We start from the raw sequence: 23,700 nt of genomic DNA, 5'->3' as shown, positions 1-23,700 counted from the left end.
TTTTGGTTCACAAAAGACCGGATTTATCTTTTGTTGTTCAGCATCTTAGTCAATTCAGCCAAAATCCTTGTCAAAATCATTATAAAGCTGCATTACATGTTATTCAATATCTCAAATGAACTTATTCTCAAGGATTATTGTTTAATAATGCAAAAATTATTGATTGGAAGCTTATTGTGATTTTGATCATGCCTCGTGTTCCATTACCAGAAAGCCAGTCAGTGGATACTTTATTCTTTTTGGAGGAACACCTCTTTCATGGAAATCCAAAAATCAGATCATCGCTTCTTTTTCATATGATGAAGCAGAATACAGATCAATGAGACGTGTATGCTCCAAATTGGCTTGGTTAAGTCGAGTTCTTGAAGATTTACAAGTCAAGAATCTTACACCCATCCCACTGAAGTCCGACAACCTTGCAACTGTGTATATTGCTAAAAATCATGTATTCCATGAAAAAACCAAACATTTTGAGCTAAATTGTCACTATGTTCGACAAAAGCGACAAGATGGTCTTATTATGTTGTCTCATGTTACTACTTCAAATTAGTTGGCTGATGTGTTTACCAAATCCTTAAATGGTCCCAAACATAAAATGATGTATCCAATCTGGTATTCACTTCATATCCCCCGTATTGAAGGGGGGTTAGCCTAAGGACATTTTAGTCATTTCTTATAAAGTTACGTGGGTAATATAGTAAACTGGTTATAATAGATAACATATTTTTTTTTAACGCAATAAAGTAATTTAAATTGTTTAAAAAACAAAAACTTTAAGACCGTACATATTCTGAATATAATGTTTTTTAATTTAAGTTTTGCTTTTTTAGTAAAATAAACTAAAAACTCTAAAAAAAAACTCAATCAAACATGTCCTTAACATTTTTTTGCCCTCGATATATCATCTGGCTTAATCAAAATAACCTTTCGGTCTATTTCTTATTCTGATAATTAGTTTCTTTTTCTTTGCCGACAAAACAAAGTGAATAGTTGTTTAGCTGTTCGTGTTCACATTTGGGTTTTTAATTTAATCGGAACTGTTTGTAACCAAACAAATATATATTATTATATTTTCCAATTTGTAAGTTACATAATTAATGTTTTGAATAAAACGGTACCTCCAATGCGACATCATTTTTAAGTAAATGTTAAACCATGCGAAACTATGTATATTCTTAATAAAATGAGGAACTTAATTTTTATAAGTAGAAACATATCAAAAAAAAAAAATTGAATAGGTCTGCAAGCTGCAAAATAAATAACGTGCTATCCACTTTTTTATGGTTTGATTTAGTTTTCAACCATGAAATCGTCATTAATTTAATTAATTTTCCACTTTACTTATCCAAATCTATTTATTATATAAATGACTAGCTATTCATAATATTAAAAATTAAAAAGTTCCATATATAAAATGACAGGTCTATAATATTTCTGGTTTATAAATAAAATTGCGAATAATAATTTGACATTTGTCTTCTGTTTTCACATCCATTGAATTTGAAAAATTATTTATAGTTTTTTAGTTTTAAATTCTCATACGACCTTTACAAAAAAAAGGTCCACCCAAACACATTTTTTATTATTTTTTCAAACGAAAATAACAAATAAATATACATTTTAGAAAAAGAAATACAGACGTTGATTTATATCTTCCCTATCTCATTTTAATGGAATTCCCAGAATACGTTTGTTGTGCTGTTGTCCTGTTGCTCTTAGGAAAAGACCATACAATCATAAAATGTAAACGAACGTATCATATACGAAATATAAATATGTTTATAGTTCATTTTTCAAGATAGAAAGAGAACTTATATAGCCTATTATTTTACCATACAAGAAACGTTTTTTACTTCATATTTTCCGTTTAAAATCACCATGTTGCATCACTTTCAATAAAAATGTGAAGTTACATCAATTTAATGTTATGTCCTTTATTTAAATATTTAATGTGTAAGGAAATTAGAAGGAAACTATGGCACTAGTTTAATCTTTACTGTTTAGACCGAAATCATGCAAAAAGTTGGGGACATCAAATTTAATTCAAATTGACCTTTCTCTTAATTAAACAATATTTTTAATCATTAAGTTTCTAATTATTACCATCATCATCTCTGCTCTCGTCTAGTATAAATGGGGGTAATGAGAAAATATGACGGTCGAAAGTTCTTACCATAAAATAAATAAACTGTTTTTATAGAAGACTTCCGACAAAAACAATAAAAAAAAATAGATATACATAAAAGTATATAAAATGTCACTCCATGATGAAAAATACAAGGTTGTGTGTTGAAGGAAGAAATAATAAATGGAATAAATCCACACATAACAACAAGCAACATATGAATGGATACATAAGTAGTGATAGTATATATAAAAAAATAAGCCAGTTGCAGATACTAAAATATGAGAAAGTATGTGTTTGTATATATTTGTGAAACATGTATTAAAACACTAAAATTCTAGTTATTATGTATATAAAAAATAAGTCGGTTGCAGATACTAAAATATGAGTAAATATGTGGTTGTATACATTTGTGAAACATGCATAAAAACACTAAATTTCTAGTTATTATGTATCTAAAATCTTATTAATGGTAAGTATGTGTATGTATATATTTGTGAAACATATATAAAAACATTAAATTTCTAGTTAGCATGTATCTAAAATCTTATAAATGGTAAGCATGATAAAATGGACAAAAGTTAAGAACCATACAAAATTTTCCTGTAGATTTATCATGGTTATTTTATATTATCTTTGATGTTTTTATATATTTGTAAAACATAATAAATTAATAGAATATCCAATCTAACTAAAAATATGGGAAATAATATTAGTTGAAAAGAACTAAAAACCCAAAGGTCCAAGACTATTAGATTTGGAAGATTATGTGTAACTTAAAGAAAACTGATTAACCTGAAAGATTATGTGTTAACTAAAAGAAAAGTATTAGCTTTGGAAGATTATTAGTTTTTTTTCTTTTTAACTAATTATTTGGCTTCTTTATAAAAACTGCGCCCCCTTGAAATTGAGAAAGACTTTTTTTTGAAGAGTGTGATATAACACTTATGCTTATACTGATTAATAAGGTATGGTCTTTCACACGAACCAGACATGTTTTCTCAGTGTGTCAGGTAAACATAGTCAACTTGAGAAACAATTTATGAGAAAATTAAGACTATAAAAAATAAATATTGTACAATTCTTTATCTCATATATTTGTCAATGTCATTTTCAAAAAAACATTTTTTTTGTGCAAAAAATCAATATATAACTTAATGTAGTGTATAAATAAGTTGGTTAACTGTTTAACTACCAATGTAACAACCAACTATCTCATTTTTGTGAGTTTAGATGACGACACTATTTATTGGTTAATTACGTCTTCAAATTAACATTTTATGTCATCTCTCTCATTAATTCATTATAACTCCAAGTTTTATGTTAATAAACACTTACACTAGCATTTGGTGACCGGTAAATTAAAATACTGATCACCAAATTACCGTTATAACCGGATTTTTCGAAATTCAATAACTAAATTGACAAGAAAATTTGTTATCAAATCAAGAAAAATGAAATAAGCTTTGTGAGTAAGTAACTAACTACTAGAAAACTGAAAACCATATAAAAATGAGATTATCAAAAAGTAGGCTATAAAGCCCAAAACTTGATGGCAAAAATAAGTGGGTCTATAAAGCCCAAAACATACGGCAATTAAAAATATGGAGATGCGGGGTATCGATCCCCGTACCTCTCGCATGCTAAGCGAGCGCTCTACCATCTGAGCTACATCCCCAATATGATGTTTTTTAATATAGTATTTTAATTATTTAAATATATCTTTATTTTCCAATAGTTTCCCACTGAAGTGAGAATAATAGGGACGTAAGATGTTCGATGAAATGCCAGCCGAAAAGTCTTCAACTTGCACGCTGGGAATTGATGCGATGAGGAATAATGAAAGTGCATCTATTCTTCAAGAATCTATTTCTTCTTTGATTTCCATGAACATCCACTTGGTTTTACTTCTTGCTAATTTCATCCATCAAATATTTACCTTAAAATATGTGAATAAGCTTCATCGTGCATGACTTCAAAGCTACACCTCAAATTAATCTTTGATTTGCAACGAGTTAATTAATTACGAGAAATAACACATATATCATTTTGTTTTAGTTTTTTGTGAGCATTATATCACAGTAACAAGACATGATAAAGATTCAATAATTCAAGTGGTTTTATTGTTCTTTTCATGGCAAAATGTGCAGTGATTTGTGTATATATAATCAGTGTGTTTAATTACGAAAGCAAAACCAAGGACTACCCAGATGAAGATTCTTTGATCACACCCTCAGTACAGTACTCCATTGATGGCGTCTTCGGAAGTCTAATGTCCAAAACTGTATCATTATACACATACGCCTCCGTCTTCTTCCAGTCTGTATTTTCCGGCAACTCCAACCGCCGCACAAAGCCATGCTCCCACCATTCGCCACTCCTCCAGTCTGTTCTTGATGATTCTCCTTTGTTCTTCCACACCCCACTAATCTCCATCACCTTTCCATTCTCAACACAAATTCGAACACTGCTTTTTTCTATTTCTGTTGCAATCAAACCAACCAGCCAATCATAATGACTGTAAATTCACAAGTACTATATATAGAAATGAAGAAGAAAGACTTACTTGGTAGTTCGGATTTAAGAACATAACATGAGTCTGTTTGAAGCCAATCCACACATGGGTTCTGAAGATTAGACAACAACACACCTGGTTCAAATTCCCATAGTGGAAACGCATCCGATGGATCAAAGAATTTTGTAAACAATAATGGTCCAAACAATGATTTATCACCAAAAACCTTATGCATGATTGGACTTCCTTTTGCCATAAATGTAGCAAATATGTCTTCTCTCAAAGGAACACACCATTTACGTAGAGATTGGTCTTCTGATACAACCTCAAGCTTCATGCTAGCCATCGAATTAAGGTGGTGAAAAATGGATGCAAAGTTGATGTTTAGACAGAAGTATAAGAGTGATCTTATAGTTTAAAAGTTACATATATAAAAAAAGTAGAAAGAACATATCGTATTGGAATATATGGAAGACTGTAAAGTTGTAGGAATATTGCGTTTTTCCAGATATTTCATGGAAATGTCTTGACTTAGAAGTTATATCCGTTGGATCACACAAGTCACTTCACTTTTGGTAATTATTATTCGGTGATCCTCTTTATAGTCAAGAATTCAAAAGAACCACTTTATGATAAAAGAAATTTATATGATGTAAAAGAATATTAATTGGATGTTGTTGTCATGGTGCATTACATTAATTAGTGGCCTTATCTTTAGGTGTACAAACAAAAAGAGTTGAATTTTTAGGAAAATTGGCATGAAGTTTCTTGTGTAGTCACGGTCACGGCATCCTTTTTTTTTTGTGGGTTCTTTAATTAAAAGACGTGGTTTTGGTGTCGTTTTTTGTGTTGAGTTTTATACTTTTATAGCTACCTTTTTGCAAGTGGAGTTCTGTATATTGCTCATGGTATATTCTTAGTTTTTAGTAATGTATTTTATTATTCTAATTTCTATTGAATTTTATCGGTTATAGAAAATGCACAACTGTCGGGCCCAGCAAACGTGGGGTGTGCGATCACATAATGCCGGTGTTGCCAGGAAGCCCAAAATCAACAGACCATCCCTAACAACTACATATAATTGGTATGATAGACAAGATGCATGTAGCCAAGCACCACAATGATGCTATACAATGTGTTAAAACTCTACAAATTTTGATGTAATATATAACAACTTGAACACAAATCATTAAGATACTTAAGAAAACTAAACTTTTACATTTACAAGAGAACAGTCACAAGAAAAAATGAATAAGAGGATGAGAGTTACTTAGAAGAACATGAAGAAGCTAAAAGATGTGTCGATAACACTAGGGTATTTCAAACTAAAACATACTTGTATTTGAATACAAAAAGTTTCATCATAATCATGTAATAGTAATATTATTATAATATAATTGTATTTATCTTGTATTTTAGGAAATTATATACTCACCTTAGATAAGAATATATTCAAGTTTCAATAAAGACAAGGCGTATAAATTTATGCGCATAGTGGAAGTGTAAGTTAACTGTTTAAGAAAAACCGAAGGGCTTCAAACCTAACAGTATAAGGTGTTGTCCTCCTTCCTTGAGTTTGAATGTTCAAGTCCTATTATAGACATATGTAAAATAATCTAGGAATAGTTTATAATATAATATAATTGTATTTGCCGTTCAAAAAAAATTATGCTAATATATAACTTTGACTTTAAAATGCAACAAAAATGTCTGTGCTGAAATAAAAGTAAAGGAACTTTAGAAAATATTTTTAGGCTCCATTAATATAATAACAATATACTTCATTTTTATTTATATTTAAATAATATCGTTTTGACACATATTTAGATCTTTTTATTTTGGATATCTATTTCCCTTATTTTATATAAAATCATCTCAATGTATATATTTTAGATTTTAGATGTCATTATTTAAAAAAAAAAAAATCAAAATATTAAAAGTAAGTTTTTATCTTTACTTGAAATAATTAAATTACTTGAAATGATAATTATTATTTACTTACACCAAAATGAATTGTTATTTCATTAACGCAGGTGATTACGAAATGCCACTGAATGAAAACCTTCCATAACGATCAACTATCTTCATGATCGACTCCCAAATCGTTAGGTTTCTTTCTGCATTCCTTAACCAGACTATCATTTTATCCCTGAAATATTACTTCAAACACCTGCTCCACGGCTTCTTTCTGCGTCATTGTTGCGTTTATGGGATTTTTCTTTTCTACAATCGACGCGTGAGAAGAAATATATATGCATGAGAACGCCGATGAAATTCAAAACTTTTCTATAAAAATCAAACCTTGTGCTTTTGTATCTCTGGCAGCATTCTTCCAACATATTAATCGATTATTATTTTTTTCAAACTGCTCCTGTTTTCGTTTGATTTTGAAGAATTGTTGGCTTTTTCTGGGGTTTCTTTCATTCGGAACCCAGAATTCTTCATTTCTTCGAATTTATTGATTCTTGACCAACGAATATACGTGACATGCTAAACGTAACTTTGAGCGTTCGTCGACGATGATAACTGCTGCTTTCTTGTCAAATTGGGATATATGGTTTCATTATATTTATACTTGTACGAACCCACATTGTTGATATAAGAAAAAATGGGCGCCAAAGGGATGGTTTCATTCATAGCAATTGTTGCTCTACTTTTCCCTTTGGCAGCAACAATAGTTTCAAAATGCTACAGAAAAACCGAGCAGCAACTGCCACTTGGTAATCTAAGGAATTTGGAGGAGACGATGGATGAGGAAACGGTACCACTCTGCTCTTGCTCATATTACTTCCACTTTTTGTTTCTTTTCGAGAATTTTAGATGTAAATGTATATGGTTATAGATGGTAATTACCATCATGAATTACTGCTAAAGTTAATTAAAGACAGCTTTGTTGTAGTTGATTTCCATGCCCAACATGCGTTTGTTGTTTTGCTTAAGCCACAATCTATTATATATGTGATTTGTTATCCTTCAACTGCCATTGGAACGCTAATATGATTCTAAAGGAACTACTATCAGATACTAGTTTGATGTTTTTTGGATTTTCAAGAACTTTACATGTAAATATATGGTTTACTGTCATGCCCACAAACTGTTTGTTGTTTTGCTTGACCCACAATCTTTATATGATTTTGATATCACATGTTAATAGTAACCAAGGTTTATTGCTCTAATATGATTATAATTGAGCTAGCTACTGCAGTTTGAACTCTTAAGGACCAATTGTGGAGCAGAGTTTACTCATTTAGTTGAAGCTCTTCAGGATCTTGAATCCAATGGCATTGATAAAGTACCTTTGGAAAAAGAAAATTTTATGCTAGATTGCTTGAAGGTGGAATCACCAATTCCAGTTCCTATTCGACGCAAGTTGGCTGAATCAAATTGTGAGCCTCACTGTACAGAAGAAACCCCTAAACAAAATGGTCAAAGTCAAACTTTGGATATAGAACCAATTCCATTTGCTGTTATTAAAGCAGACGGGGATGAGAGTGGAATCACCAATACCACAATCATTATTGCTGTCGTTTCCACTTCAGTTGTCACATTTCTTCTTGCTACCCTTTTGTTTTGTTGGTATACCAAGTCTTATAGTGGGGTGCAAAATGACGAAAAGCCCCTTCTCAGCTTAAGCACGAGTGAGTACTCCAATGGGTATTTCTTTTATGGCAAATTTCTGATAATAGCAACACACTTTATCCTCCTTACCAATATAGGCAATGTACACTATTTTTTACTCATAATTACACTTTTTACCCATAATAACGACATGCTTACAATTTTTACCAATATTTGCAATTTTTATCCCATAATAGCAACATACCTTCATATTCTTTATATAAAATAGCAACATGCTTACAAGTTTTACCCATAATAGCAACGTGCCTTCATTTTCTTGTACTATATAACAAATAAAGTACATTGACTATATTGGTAAAAAAGGTAAACTACTTTGATATTATCAGAAATTTGCCTTTCTATGATCATTCAAGTTGGCTTGTATGTTGGTTGTTTTGATGTGGATATGATATTAAACTTTCAGATTCTTCTCAAAAACCTTCATACAGTGGGCAAAAGTCTAACAAAGGCTTTGGAAATGGTGGAGATAATTTGTTGTCTACAAAATCAGACATAAAGAAAACAATTTCATCAGTGAATTCAAGTGTTTCATTAGGTATTCCATTAGATCCACCTCCTGGAAATTTGATTGCTTCTGGAATCGCTCCCCTGAAACCGCCACCTGGCGGGCCTGATTTGGCTTTAAAAGCTCCACCGGGAATGAACGATCTACACACTCCCCCTCTCAACACCAGTTCTCCTCCTTCTCGATCGCCAGCTGGCGGCGGTGGTGCCGCCGCCACAGCTCCGGTGTTATCACCATCTGCGGCTCCTTTGAGTCTTCATGGTCCTTCCCGAGCCGCTTCAACTAGACGGCCTCCGTTAGCTGCACCACCGCCTCCACCGCCATCTGGAAAAGCACCGCCACCGCCTCCGCCATTAAAGCAAGGTCCACGACCGCCGCCGCCTCCAGGTGGTGGTATGAAAGGTCCACCTCGACCACCTGGTGTAGGGTTGAAAACTACACGTCCTTCACCAGGTGATGCTGATGGTGATGACTCTAATAAAGCTAAGTTAAAGCCCTTCTTTTGGGATAAGGTTATGGCAAGCCCTGATCAAGCTATGGTTTGGCATCAAATTAGAGCAGGGTCATTTCAGTAAGTTGGATTTTTTTAGGAAAATGACTCTTGAGGGTAATTAACTTTTGTGTTTGTACTCATTTTGTCCCTTTCCTTTTTTTTGTATTCAATATACCATCGAACTTGTTGGTTGTGTTCGCCATAACCCTTTTGACCTGTGATAGCCGGTCAAAGGGTTATGGTGAACACAAACAACAAGTTCGATGGTATATTGAGTACAAAAAAAAATGACCAAATAAGAACAAATGCAACAGTTGGTTACCCTCCTGATTCATTTTCCCTTTACTCATTTACAGCAAATCCCACGTCATCTCCTACTAATAGTAATGACTTTATGAGATTCATTCTTGTTTCTCTTCAAAACATAACCCACGAAAGAACATTATTCATACATGTACAACTTTGTAATGTATTTGAATATTTATTAGGGGAATCTTGACTAAGCAGATGCATTTCATGACTACATTTACATTTTCAATCAAATGATTTATCGTATCATGATTTCTAGACAAGTCTACAAACGAGTGGAATCACAAGTGCTGTGATTTTTCAGTTTACTTAGCTTTAAGATCGAACTCATAGCATAAGATACAACATCAATATGTACAATATCATGCTGCTTTTGTAGACTTGTCTAGAATATTGTACATATTGATGTTGTATCTTATCCCATGAGTTCGATCATAAAGCTAAGTAAACTCAAACATCACAGCACTTGTGATTCCACTCGTTTGTAGACTTGTCTAGAATCCATAATACAATAAATCATTTGATTGGAAATGTAAATGTAGTCATGAAATGCGTCTGCTTAGTCAAGATTCCCCTAATAAATATTCAAGTGCATTACAAAGTTGTATATGTATGAATAATGTCCTTTCGTAGGTTATGTTTTGAAGAGAAGCAAGAATGAATCTCATAAAGTCATTAATATTAGTAGGAGATGACGTGAGATTTGTTGTAAATGAGTAAAGGAAAAATGAATCAGGAGGGTAACCAACTGTTGCAATTTTTCTCATTTGGTCTCTTTCCTTTTTTTTGTACTCAATATACCATCGAACTTATTGTTTGTGTTCACCATAACCCTTTGACCGGCTATCACAGGTCAAAAGTCGGTCAAAAGGGTTATGGTGAACACAAACAACAAGTTCGATGGTATATTGAATACAAAAAAAAAAAAAAAAAAAAAAAAAAAAAAAGGAAAGGGACCAAATAAGTACAAACGCAAAAGTTAATTACCCTCAAGAGTCATTTTCCGATTTTTTTTTAACAAGGTTTAATTTGAGAAAATGACGAAAATACCCATATTGGGGAGGACTTTAAACAACATAGCCATTTTTTAAAACTTTTTTCATAAAAAACCACTAATTTCGCAATTCACTGTGAAATTTGCTTTTTGATAGCCCACACCAAAAAAAACAATATAAAAGAAAATTTTATATATACTGCCAAATGTGGAAGAACAATTTTGCATAAAGTTTTAGTTTTGTAATACTTTTTTGGGTGGGGACCACAAAAGGAAAGGTAGAAAAAATATGTCTGTTTTGTTTAACTAAACTGCACAAACGGTCCTTGTGGTTTGCTCAAAATTGTCATTTTATTTCAAAAAGGTTTTGACTAGCACCAGTGGTCCAAAACTTTCATTTTGTTGCGTTTTTTGACCAATCTGTTTTGATTTTTTTCAAAATAATGGATTTGCCTCTATTAATATGATTTTCTCTTTTTTATTATTTGTTTATGATTTTCAAATTTAAAAAAAAAAACAAGAAAATAAAAATAAAAATAAATCTCTCTCTCTCTCTCTCTCTCTCTCTTGTTTTCTTCTTCCCCACTATTACTACATCGCAGCCCACTTGTCATTCTTGCCGGATAACACCGTCGGCCACCATATCATTTTCACCGGAAACACCATCGGCCATCTCTCCGGCCACCAAACAGATCAGAAGACAAAGAAACAAACAGAGATGTCTTCATTTTAGGGTTTCTAAATCAGATGAGCTACTATCGAGGTTGCAACACTACCGCCGTCTCTCCTTCTGTTCGTTGAGTGTTTACCAAGAGAAGAGAGAAAAAGCCGACAGTGGAGGGAGGTCCGACGCCAATGTCAAAACTACCCTCCATGACTGTTTATGTAAAAATCAAAAGAAGAAAACATCACAAAACTCAAATTGGTGTATTCGAAGAACCCTAAATCAACAAATTGTAGCATATAAACATACTGATCTTACCCTTAATGATTTTGACGAGACCCAATTTCCAGATCCATGATAAATAGTTTCAAATAGCCAACGATCCCGGTTTTAATTTCATAAGACGAAGACCCAATCGAAGAAAAGCAGCAGCAGCAGTCATCGATCTCAACTGTCTTTCTTCTGTCCAATAGAAAACGCAAAGAACTGGAGAGAGTGAAGCAGATCGAAAGCAGCAGCGGGAGGCGGCGATAGCTGCTTTGCTTCTTCTTTCCTCTTCTTCGGTTGTGAACAACTAGTGGAGAGAGCGAGAGGTGACACAGGTGATAGAGGGGTTATGGTATTCGAAGGAGGAGGTGGGTTAAGATGGTGGTGGCAGGCAGCGTTCCCAATTGCCTGTCGTGTGTCATTTTGATGCTCGTCGACGAGAAAGGAGGTGAACGGAGATGGGGACGGCGGAGGGAGGAAGCAACAGCTTTGATCGATGGTGGGGTGTTTGGATTGTTGAGTATTAAGTGTGAGAGAGAGAGAGAGAGAGAGAGAAAGAGAAAAAAAAATCTTTTTATTTTTCTTTTAATCAGAAAAAGCATTTAAATAAATAAAAAAATAGGAAAAGAAATTACCAAGGGTAAAATAGTCATTATGAAAAAGTTTATAGAAAACTGGACCAAACTCGCAACAAAATGAAAAATTTGGACCTTTGGTGCTAGTCCAAACCTTTTTGGACCGAAGTGACAATTTTCAGCTAACCACAGGGACCATTTGTGCAGTTTTTTCATTTTGTTTAAAGCATTCCCATGGGTATTTTTGTCATTTTCTCTTTTTATTTAGTCGAAGTTTGTGAATCATAATCATAATGTGTTTTTAATAAACAGGTTTAATGAAGAAATGATAGAAAATTTATTTGGATATAATGAGAAAAACAAAGGGAGCAACAGGAAGAGTTCATCACAAGATCCCTCTTCGAATATTATTCAAATTATTGATGGAAAGAAGGCCCAAAATTTGTCCATTCATCTAAAAGCAATTAATATTACAACAAATGAAGTTTGTGATGCACTTAAAGAAGGTAACCCTTTCCTTACTTCACTTAAATATGATAAGTTTTGTGTCCTTTTAATTGTGCTTTTAGTTATTTTCGTAAATAAATATAATAGCAAAGTATACTTTTTACATGGAACATGTAGCCTTAACTTTTTGCTTATGTGACATTCAATCAATGATGATTTGGCAATATAAATTTCAAATCATCATTCAAAGCATTACCAAGTAATTTATATCAATCCCCATATCTCCATTATAACAAAGCAGAGTTACATTATTTGAGCTATACTGCATTTTTTGTAATTTTCAACCAAATTTTTATTGATTTGTTAGTTTTAAATGTTCGCTGGCATTATTTTAATCTACTTTATATTTAATTCGGTTTTACATATTACTTTTATTAAACATCATGAAAATGGTTGTAATCAGTATAAAATAATTAGTATGTTGTTATTAAAAGTAAAAACTAGAATATATCGCCCAATTCAATAAAAAAAAGTACATTGCTATTTCATAATGATGCTTCTTTCTTTGGTTAAATACTTTCATAATGATGCTTTTTTGTTAGGAAATGAGCTCCCAGTAGAGCTTATTCAAACATTGCTGAAAATGGCACCAAGTGTAGAAGAAGAAATGAAGTTAAGATTATATGATGGGGATTTATCTCGCCTTGGACCTGCAGAGAAGTTTCTAAAAAGATTAGTTGAAATTCCATTCGCTTTCAAAAGACTCGAAACTTTACTTTTTATGTGCACACTTCAAGAGGAACAAGATATCATCAAAGAATACTTCCAAACATTAGAGGTAAAACTTTACCTTATGTCCATTAAGTCATATATGGATAAAGTGGCTTAATGAGTAACGATGTCTATCTGTATAAAATGTTGTACACATAAGGTCTTGTTTCTTTTCTATCTGAGTAAATCGTCAAGACTAAAATATCATTTTACCCTTACATTATTTCCAACGAAACAATTTTCACAATATTCATCATTTTAAAGTGAGAGGTGTTGGGTGTACTAGTTCATGAAGCCAGGTTTTTGGCTTAACCAATTAATTCATTCTATCCGGATTAAACCAAAAGAAACAACCCAATAAAAAAGTAAAAACTCATCTTTGTGTTATCTAACTTTAAGGTATTTTTCAACTTTTTTTACAGTCTGCTTGCAAAGAACTTAAAAAAAGCCGGTTGTTTTTAAAGCTTCTAGAAGCCGTTTTAAAAACCGGGAACCGTATGAATGATGGAACATTCCGTGGAAGCGCACAAGCATTCAAACTTGACACTTTGTTAAAACTTTCTGATGTTAAAGGAGTCGATGGAAAAACAACTCTTTTACATTTTGTAGTAGTTGAAATCATTAGGGCGGAAGGTATACGAGTAGCCAAAAGCGATGACCTTCTAGAAGAAGCCGCTAATTCTTCAAAAGACACGGACGAATACTATCGCAATCTTGGTCTCCAAGAGGTGTCAAGATTGTGTGGTGAGCTTGAAGATGTTAAGAAAGCCGCCACTATTGATTCAGATGGGTTGACTGGAACGGTTTCTAAATTTGGAAACGCGCTTGTAAAAGCGCGTGATTTTTTAGATACGGATTTGAAGAATTTACAAGAAAATAATAGTTATGATGATGATGAGGATGAGGATGAGGATGAGTTTCCCGGGATTTTGTCTGGATTTGTGCAAAGTGCAGAGAAGGATATTATGTGGATGCTTGAGGAAGAAAAGAGAATAATGGCACTTGTGAAAAAAACAGCCGATTATTTTCATGGACAAGCCGGGAAAGATGAAGGGTTGAGATTGTTTGTTATTGTTCGTGATTTTTTGATTATTTTGGATAAAGTTTGTAAAGAGATTAAAGAAACTCCTTTAAAGCCGCCACCTAAGCCCATACAGACAAAATTAGACGAGAAGAAAGATGGCTCGCCACGTAGGATGACAGAAGAGAAGAAAGATGGCTCGTCATGTAGGACGACAAAAGAGAAAAAAGATGGCTCGCCATGTACGACAACAGAAGAGAAAAAAGATGGTTCGCCAGGTAGGACGACAGAAGAAAAGAAAGATGGTTTACCACATAGGACGATAGAAGAGAAGAAGGATGGTTCGCCACGTAGGACGACAGAAGAGAAGAAGGATGGTTCGCCACGTAGGACGACAGAAGAGAAGAAAGATGGTTCGCCATGTAGAACTACAGAAGAGAAAAAAGATAGTTCACCAGGTAGGACGACAGAAGAGAAGAAAGATGGTTGGCCACATAGGACGACAGAAGAGAAGAAAGATGGTTGGCCACATAGGATGCCAGAAGAGACGAAAGATGTTTCGTCTCTAAGGACATGGGAAAATGATGATTTGCCGAGTCAGACTGGGGAAAGTGATGATTTGAAACGTGAGACACAAGAAGGTGAGGGTTTCCAAGATTCGTGGAAGAATGAGGATTTGGGGCATGAGAAGCTGGAAAATGAGGATCCACAAGAAGTTGATGATCTCCAAGATTCTTGGAGTGATGATAGTGTTGAACATGAAAAACATGAAAGTAGGGGTCCACTAGAAGTTGATGATCTCCAAAATTCTTGGAGAAATGAGAAACAGGAAAATAAGGATCCACAAGAAGTTGATAATCTCCAAGATTCTTGGAGAAATGAGGATCTAGGACATGAGAAACACGAAAATGAGGATCCACAAGAAGTTGATGATCTCCAAGATTCTTGGAGAATTGAGGATCTAGGACATGAGAAACAGGAAAATGTGGATCAACAAGAAGTTGATGATCTCCAAGATTATTCGAGAAATGAGAATCGAGGACATGAGAAACAGGAAAATGAGGAGTCACGACAAGTTGATGATCTCCAAAATTCTTGGAGAAATGAGGATCTGGGACATGAGAAACAAGAAAATGAGGATCCGCGAGAAGTTGATGATCTCCAAGATACTTGGAGAGATGAGGATCTAGGACATGAGAAACAGGAAAATGAGGATCCGCAAGAAGTTGATGATCTCCAAGATTCTTGGAGAAATAAGGATATGGGTGATGAGAAACAAGAAAATGCGGGACCACGAGAAGTTGGTGCTCTCCAAGATTCTTGGAAAAATGAGGATCCAAGACATGGGACACGAGAAAGTGAGGGTCCACAACAAGTTGATGGTCTCCAAGATTCTTGGAGAAATGGGGATCTTGGACATGTGCCACAAGAAGGTGAGAGTCCACAAGAAGTTGATGATCTCCAAGATTCTTGGAAAAATGAAGATCAAGAACATGAGACACAGGAAAGTGAGGATCCACCACGCAAAATAGAGGAAAATTATGATTTACTTCATGAGACACAGGAAATAAAATCACCATACAAGATCGAGGAAAGTGATGATTTAGGACATGAAGCATTGGAACATGATGATTCACAACATAAAACACATGATAATGATTCTGGTGATGATGATGATGATGATGCTTTACAAGCTACGGCACGGGAAGATGAAGATTTGGAGGTTAAGAAACAGGAACTTGATGATTCACAACATAAGACACATGATGATGGTGATGATGATGATGATTTACAATCTAATACCACATGGGAAGATGAAGATTTTGAGATTAAGATACAGGAACTTGATAATCCACAACTTATGACACTAGAAGATGATGAGATGGAACCTAAGCCACAGGAGAATGAGCACATGCAGCCTAAGACACTGGAAGATGAAGATTTGCAAAATGAGACACGGGAAACTGATGATTTGCAAAATGAGACACAAGAAACAAATGATTTGCAACCTGAGACTGAAAAGAAAGATGATTTTCCACCTTCAGAATTCCTCCAATCCGGTTTTCATGTTCCAAAAGAACGACTTATTCCTGCCATTGCATTGAGACGGGTGGATACTTTTGATTCAGACGAGAACTCAAGTTCAGATGACGACTAATTCATACATATTCTTTGTCTACATACCAGGTATATTCTTTTTTCCAAAATACACAATAATCATAAGAATCCCATCTTTTTCAAGAACACAAAATCCTCATGTATAAGCATTAAGAAAGACTATATTAAAGTTGCCATGTTTCTAATATGGCTTTATCATGTGGCTGTAGTTGGAACACAAAAACAAGCTGATATTGATACAAAAGATACATGGCAAGAGACTTCAAACTTCAAACACCTGACTGAAGCTAGCTAACCATGCCATTTTGCATAGAAAAGGAACTTGATCATTGGCAAATGTTTAATTTTTTCTTCTCCATGATGGATCTTCATTGGGTGTAGCACAGAAAACGAAACAGGTACATAATGTTTCTATTTTTCAGTATTAATATGAGAAATGAGAAATGCAAGTACATTAAAAAAATAAGTTTCTTGTATCAATAAAAACATAAAGCATGTTGCTATTTCCTACAATTTGCCCTTATTATTATCATGTTTCTTTGTTTCAGGTTAGGAAATGGAGAGGCTAGTGACTTACTTGTCATTGTACAAATTGTTAGGGTAAAGAACAACATAAGCTTATTGCAGTAAATATGAATGTAAATTGTTGTAAATCTCAATACACAGCCTTTTTTGGGTCTTTATGTATTGAACAGGCTTTATGTATTGTTCAGTGGAGGCCGAAAGCTTAAAATGATTGTACGTTATGCTAAAAGAAGTTATACAAGGTTATTTTTGACCTTTACTCCTTGAATGGTATGTAATGTACCCATTGGGTCTTTTTAAGTACAGGATAAAATTCGTCGGAAGGTGTTGGGTCAACTTTGTGTCTTTTTTATAGTTTTATAATGATAAACGTATTAAATACATTTAAAATATTGTATCACTAAAATTATAGATATATAAAAAGGTTCCATAGTTATATAAAGATTTGTATACATCACATTCAACTGATTTGACCTATTATCAATAAATTACAACTTGATAATTAATTTATTTTCATATGAATAAGTTTAAATGGCACCTCTAAAAAGGACTTTAACTTTACTTTTAAAGGAAATTAACTAGGTGGAAGCATTTGGCAAACTATGCGGAAGCTTTTTATAAGTGCAAAATTGTATAAAAATTAAAAATTAAAAGGTCTCTGATTAAAACTATTTGAAATATCTCTTGAATTATGAGTTTTTTTTTAAAATAAAAGTTTTAAGATACTCCAAATAAAGTTTTTCTTTAATTCGAGTTTTTCTTAAAAGATCGTTGTCTAACACACCCTAAATTTCATTTTATTGTGTTCTAAATCAGTAAATAAACCTTAGTTAAATTATGTTTTCTCACACGAGATCTATTTTAATTTATTTCTGAAACGGCAAAATTTAATATATATACTCCGGAATCTACTTATATCCAAGAAGTGACTTAAACCCAGGGTCATCCGTTGATTTTGAGGGCCCTGTACGAAATACAAAAAATGGGCCCCTAAATATAAATTTTTAATATATATGAAAATTTTGTTAATACTTTAATAGTCGATAAATAAGAATTGAATTAGAGAAAAAAGACGTAAATGTATTTATGACTTGCTGACCAAAAGAAATAGAAATTAAATTTATTTTTATGAGACTTGGATTTTAAAAAAAAAAAAAAAACAAAGAAAAAAAAAACCTAATGGACTCATAATTGAGTTTAATGGGAATTATGTTACAGCGAAAAAAAAAACATCGTGGTTAATGGGATTAACAAAATGGTAGAAATGAAACTTATTAGCAAAAAAAAAAAGAAAGCATATGGTGGACGCAGATAGATTCGATCCTTGGTCTACTAGGTATCAAAAATAGCCAGTTGATCTAGCATAGACTACTAAAATTAGTTGCGTAAATTGATATATATTAATATATAAACTACATAATTTCGCTAAAACTATGGACCTATTTTTTCGGGGCTCGGTGCGGTTGCATACTTTGCACCTCTTCAGGGCCGGCCCTGCTTAAACCCTTGACTTTGAAGAAAGAGACAAGACTTGACACGTGGCACATTTAATGACATATTTAATGAAATTGATTTAAATTTTGTCCACTTGTCATCATTTAATGTGGGTAGGAGGATAGTAGGAATAAAATGTAGGAGGATTTTTAATTTCTCTAATAAAAATCAACCAATTTGATAGGCGACTTGATATTCTTGTGTCCGTTAAAAACATGCAAATGTTTATATAATGGTTATTCATCTGATTTAAAATATAATTAAAATCAAACCAATTTAAATAATTGAATTGAAGAAATTAGTGTGCCCATTCAAAACATGCAAATATTTATATGAATGGTTATTCATTTGAAATGAAGAAATTATTTGTAAATTTTAGCGATATGGAGCTACTATTGTTCATTAGAACATAAACATGGGTAAATGTGAGTCTTATTATTGTCGTTTTTTGTAACACCCAGAAAGACCAAGAAAAGAAAGGAAATGCTCTAAGTCAATAGTCAACTCGTCGAGTCCAAGGAGGAACTCGACGAGTCGGAGCGGGATCCGGGGTATAAAGTAAGTGTCCGACTCGGCGAGTCGGCTAGTAGACTCGGCGAGTCTGGTCTGGATGAGGAAAACCCTAATCTCGGGGGTTGTGCCCTATTTAAAGAACATCACATCCCTTCCCTAGCCTCTCTACTTTCCTTTTGAGATCCAGAAACCCTAAATCGTGAGTGAGAGTCCTTGGGAGAAATTTGGAGCTTAGATAAGGGAGTTTTGTGAAGAGTTATTGAAGATCAAGAAGCTTGGAGCAAGGGGCTTTGTAGAGAGTGGGATTATTCTTCAGTGGGAGGTCATCCTTGAGGTAATAAGTTGTTGCTTTGGCTTTATTGCAACTAGATCTATTCTTGAATGAGATTTTGGGGCTATTTTGGTAAGATTGAGATCTATTTCGGGTTTGGGACTTAGATCTGAGGTTGCTACTTCAGATATAGGGTTGTGATGGTCCAGAATGTCTTAAAGCTGAAGTCAATAAGTTATTGGTGAAGCCCCTTTGTCTTAAACCCTAGCCCTAGAGTGTTTTGGGCCTTTAGCTCCTTGGTTTCACGTAAAACTTGCAACTTTATGTGGGGGATAGACTGTAGAAGAGTGGATTTATGGATTGGAGTCCCTGCATGGCTCGAAAAGCCACTGTATGGATTGAGAACTGGAGAGACTCGGCGAGTCACATTGGTGTACTCGACGAGTTGTATGAACTTGTGCATGGACTCGGCGAGTTGGAAGAACAACTCGGCGAGTCTGTTGAAGATTTCCTAAGACTCCGCGAGTCTGTTCTTGGACTCAACGAGTCAGATCGCAGAACCCCCAACCTCTTCTTGTTAAGACGCAGATCAGTGAGTTGAGTGGTGACTCAGTGAGTTAGACATGATGGGACTCAGAGATCGTGGAACTCGACGAGTCTTGGGGTGACTCGGTGAGTTGGGTCGTATTTTGAGAGCTTCTGAGTTTAAGGACTCGGCGAGTCTATGGGTTGACTCGGCGAGTCGAGTCAACTGGAAGGTTGACTTTGACCAGGACTTTGACTTTAACCATAGTTGACTTAGTTTGACTTCTAAAGTTTAGTTTGGAACTAAGTGTTATGTTGATACTAGTAGCTAGTGGAGCTAGTGGAGCAGCGGTTCAGAGAGTTGTCGGTCAGCAGCCACAGGATTATCAGCAAAGTTCAGCAGTGCGAGGTAAGTCTCCTCACTGGTTGTATGAGTCTACGGTCACAATGTCGGGCCATGTACTTATGTATGATAGGATGACCCGGGGGTTAGCCCTAGGCATTATGCATGAAACACCAGGAGGCGGCTCCAGGCACACAATATGTTATGTATGATAGGAAGACCCGGGGGTTAACCCTAGGCATTTTGCATGAAAGACCAGGAGGCGGCTCCTAGCACACAGTATGCTATAATATATGATAGGAAGACCTGGGGGTTAGCCCTAGGCAATATGTAAGAAAGACCAGGAGGTGGCTCCTGGCGTACTGTATGTTATTATGTATGAAAGACCAGGAGGTGGCTCCTGGCACACTATATGCGGAGTAGCCTAGTAGAGTAGTATGTATAGTTGTCTTTGTGATACTTGCATGAAAGACCAGGGGGTGGCCCTTGGCACTTGTCTGTAAGACCCAGGGAGTGGCCCTAGGCTTGACCAGGAAGACCACGTGCGGCCCGTGGCATAACCGCAAGACTATGTTTGGCACATAGCACCTTAGCAAGACTATGTTTGGCACATAGCACCTCACTTGATTATGGATATGTTGGCTATGTATGGCATGTATGGATCAGTTGGTTTGTATGGTATGTGGTATCTGGGGAACTCACTAAGCTTCGTGCTTACGGTTTTCAGTTTTGGTTTCAGGTACCTTGTTTTCAAGGAAAGGAGTCGGCTCGATCGCAGCGCATCACACTATGTTTTTCGCACATGAGATCCTTGGGATTACACTTTGATATGGTTATATGATAATATGTTTTGATTACTGATACTTTGGTTTGACACGAGATATTATTATGAATGTTTTTATACTGATGGTTTATGTAATAACTTATTTAAAAATGAAATTTTTGGCCTTGGATTTTGGGATGTTACATTTTTGTTGTACATTATATGTAAAAACAAATCATTTAACTATACTATTAATTATATATTACGAAGTAGAATCAGGGTCGGCTCAACCAGTTTGGGGGCTCTAAGCGGCCAAAAATTTGGGGCCCATGACATTACTATAGTTAATGTTATAAACCCTCTTCCTTTATCCGGGCTTGGGACCGGCACTAATAAACTAAAAAGTTTACAAATGGCAGAGTTAAATTTTTTTTTATGTATATGTTTTTTGTGAATATATTTTATGACATAAAGTTAATTTTTCTAGTCTTTTTAGGTGTAAATTCTTTAATAAAATTTTCATAATCAATTTCTTTTACTAAATATTTTTCAATTGACAAAATAGCTAATCCATTTAATATTTCTTGTGACATTGTAGATCTTAAATAATTTTTCAACAGTTTTAATTTAGAAAAACTTCTTTCTTGTGACATTGTGGTATTTTGTGATGCGTCCATCACAGGGTTGGGGGCAGTCCTCATGCAGAGGGGGCGAGTGATAGCTTATGCATCGAGGCAGTTGAAGCCGCATGAGACGAGATACCCCACACACGACCTTGAGTTGGGAGCGGTGGTCTTCGCTCTCAATATTTGGAGGCACTATCTGTATAGGGTTTGTTGTACTATATACACGGATCACAAGAGATTGAGACACATCATGGATCAGCCGAACCTGAACATGAGGCAACGCAGGTGGCTGGATGTGATCAAGGACTATGATTGTGAGATCCATTACCATCCGGGTAAAGCGAACGTGGTTGCGGATGCTCTGAGCCGCAAGTCAGCTGGGTCCTCTACCCCAGCCAGGTGCATGAGGATAGCGGTGGATTCCCCGCTGGAAGGTTTAGTTAGGGATGCTCAGATCAAGGGTATGAGATCGGAGAACTGGAAGATGGAAGGGATTAAGGGCGAGAGCGCCCGGTTTGTTCAGGATAGTCGCGGGTTGCTGACCCGTTACGGTTGGGTTTGGGTTCCGATGACCAGAGGGGTCCGGCAAACAGTGATGGAAGAGGCTCATAAGTCTCGTTTTTCTATTCACCCAGGAGCCACCAAGATGTACCGTGATTTAAGTTCGAGTTATTGGTGGCCTGGTATGAAGCAAGATGTCGCTTGGTTTGTTGAGAGGTGCTTGACCTGTAGGATGGTCAAGGTCGAGCACCAGAGGCCGCATGGTAATTTGCAGCCTCTGGAGATTCCCATGTGGAAATAGGAACAGATCGCGATGGATTTCATCACGAAGTTGCCAAAGACGGCAAAGGGGTTCGATGCTATATGGGTCATCGTGGATCGATTGACCAAGAGTGCCCATTTCCTAGCCATACGGGAGAGTTCATCGGCAGAGAAGTTGGCAGACCTGTACGTCCGCGAGATTGTCTCTCGCCACTGGCTCCCGGTTTCCATTGTTTCTGATCGGGATGTCAGATTTACTTCATGATTTTGGTAGAAGTTCCACAACGAACTGGGTATGATGTTGCATTTCAGTATGGCGTTTCATCCGCAGACTGATGGGAAGAGTGAGCGGACCATCCAGACCCTCGAGGATATGTTGAGCGCATGCGTCATGGATTTCGATGGGAGTTGGGATTCCCACCTACCGCTTGTAGAGTTCGCCTACAACAACAACTATCATTCCAGTATTGGCGCCCCACCTTTCGATCTGTTGTATGGGCGGAAGTGTAGGACCCCAGTCTGTTGGGGCGAGGTTGGGCACAGGGTGATGGGTCGGACAGAGGTAGTTCTGCAAACTACCGAGATGATACATCAGATTAGACAGCGACTGCGGACCGCTCAGAGTCGGCAGAAAAGTTATGTGGACCGACGCCGATCTGAGCTGCAATTTCAGGTGGGTGACATGCTTCTCCTGAAGGTCTCACCCTGGAAGGGTGTGATCCTCTTCAGGAAGAGGGGAAAATCAGGTCCTCATTACATTGGACCATTCCGGATTGTTGCCAGGTTTGGCAGGGTGGCTTATAGGCTAGAGCTTCCGGAGGAGCTCAGCCGGATCCACAACACGTTTCATGTTTCACAATTACGAATATATGTTATGGACCAGGAGGCAGTGGTATCGTTGGAAGACATTCAGGTCGATGAGCGCTTGATCTATGTGGAGAGGCCTGTGGCTATTTTGGAAAGAAAGAAGAAGATTTTGCGGAACAAGGAAATACCTTTGGTAAAGGTACGGTGGGAACATCGGAAGGGATCCGAGTGGACATGGGAGTCAGAGGTGGAGATGCGCGAGCATTACCCGGCATTGTTTATTCCAGCGGACTTCGACGGCGAAGTCTAGTTCAAGTGGGGTGAGATTTGTAATGCCCCGATTCTCAGGTATTGTTAAATATGAGTTATTGGGTTAAGCCCTACTCGACGAGTTGGCTGACCTACTCGTCGAGTAGCAGCGGGAAGGATCGCGGGTTAAGTGACCTACTCGACAAGTCCATATTAGGACTCGGCGAGTAAGAGCTGGCAGCTGAAACCCTAAATCCTGGGGTTGTGCACCCTATTTAAGGGAACACAAACCTCTTTCAGCCTCTTTGCAGTCTCTTAACAAACCCTAATACGTGTGTATGTGCCCATTGTGTGTTTGAAGCCTTAGAAGAGGATTTTG

The 23,700-nt window shown here is 35.7% G+C and overlaps 2 protein-coding genes and 1 non-coding gene across 4 annotated transcripts; 1 reads left to right on the top strand and 2 right to left on the bottom strand.

Moving 5' to 3' along the window:
- Window positions 1-3,730: 3,730 nt before the first annotated feature.
- Window positions 3,731-3,803, bottom strand: TRNAA-AGC (transfer RNA alanine (anticodon AGC)). Its single transcript has one exon. It is a non-coding gene; the product is annotated as a tRNA-Ala (tRNA).
- Window positions 3,804-4,222: 419 nt separating this feature from the next.
- LOC111896150 (21.7 kDa class VI heat shock protein) lies at window positions 4,223-5,178 on the bottom strand. 2 transcript variants are annotated; one of them, XM_023892181.2, is made up of 3 exons: window positions 4,867-5,178; window positions 4,692-4,752; window positions 4,223-4,608 (listed from the first exon to the last, which is right to left on the bottom strand). In XM_023892181.2, the coding sequence occupies exons 1-3, from the start codon at window positions 4,984-4,986 to the stop codon at window positions 4,328-4,330; spliced, it is 462 nt and encodes a 153-aa protein (XP_023747949.1). In that variant the 5' UTR covers window positions 4,987-5,178; the 3' UTR covers window positions 4,223-4,327. The 2 variants fall into 2 exon arrangements, with proteins under 2 accessions (XP_023747949.1, XP_023747940.1); XM_023892172.3 differs by having other exon boundaries at window positions 4,692-5,160.
- Window positions 5,179-7,248: 2,070 nt separating this feature from the next.
- On the top strand, window positions 7,249-16,483 carry LOC111896206 (uncharacterized). The gene is made up of 6 exons (XM_052765884.1): window positions 7,249-7,352; window positions 7,860-8,278; window positions 8,683-9,355; window positions 12,399-12,592; window positions 13,136-13,371; window positions 13,727-16,483. The coding sequence occupies exons 1-6, from the start codon at window positions 7,249-7,251 to the stop codon at window positions 16,481-16,483; spliced, it is 4,383 nt and encodes a 1,460-aa protein (XP_052621844.1).
- Window positions 16,484-23,700: the final 7,217 nt, after the last annotated feature.

Source organism: Lactuca sativa, chromosome 7 (genome assembly GCF_002870075.4).
Source record: "Lactuca sativa cultivar Salinas chromosome 7, Lsat_Salinas_v11, whole genome shotgun sequence".
In the NCBI taxonomy this organism is placed as follows: domain Eukaryota; kingdom Viridiplantae; phylum Streptophyta; class Magnoliopsida; order Asterales; family Asteraceae; genus Lactuca; species Lactuca sativa.
The sequence above is the reverse complement of the archived record's forward strand: the minus strand, read 5'-3'. Positions and strand labels throughout refer to the sequence as shown.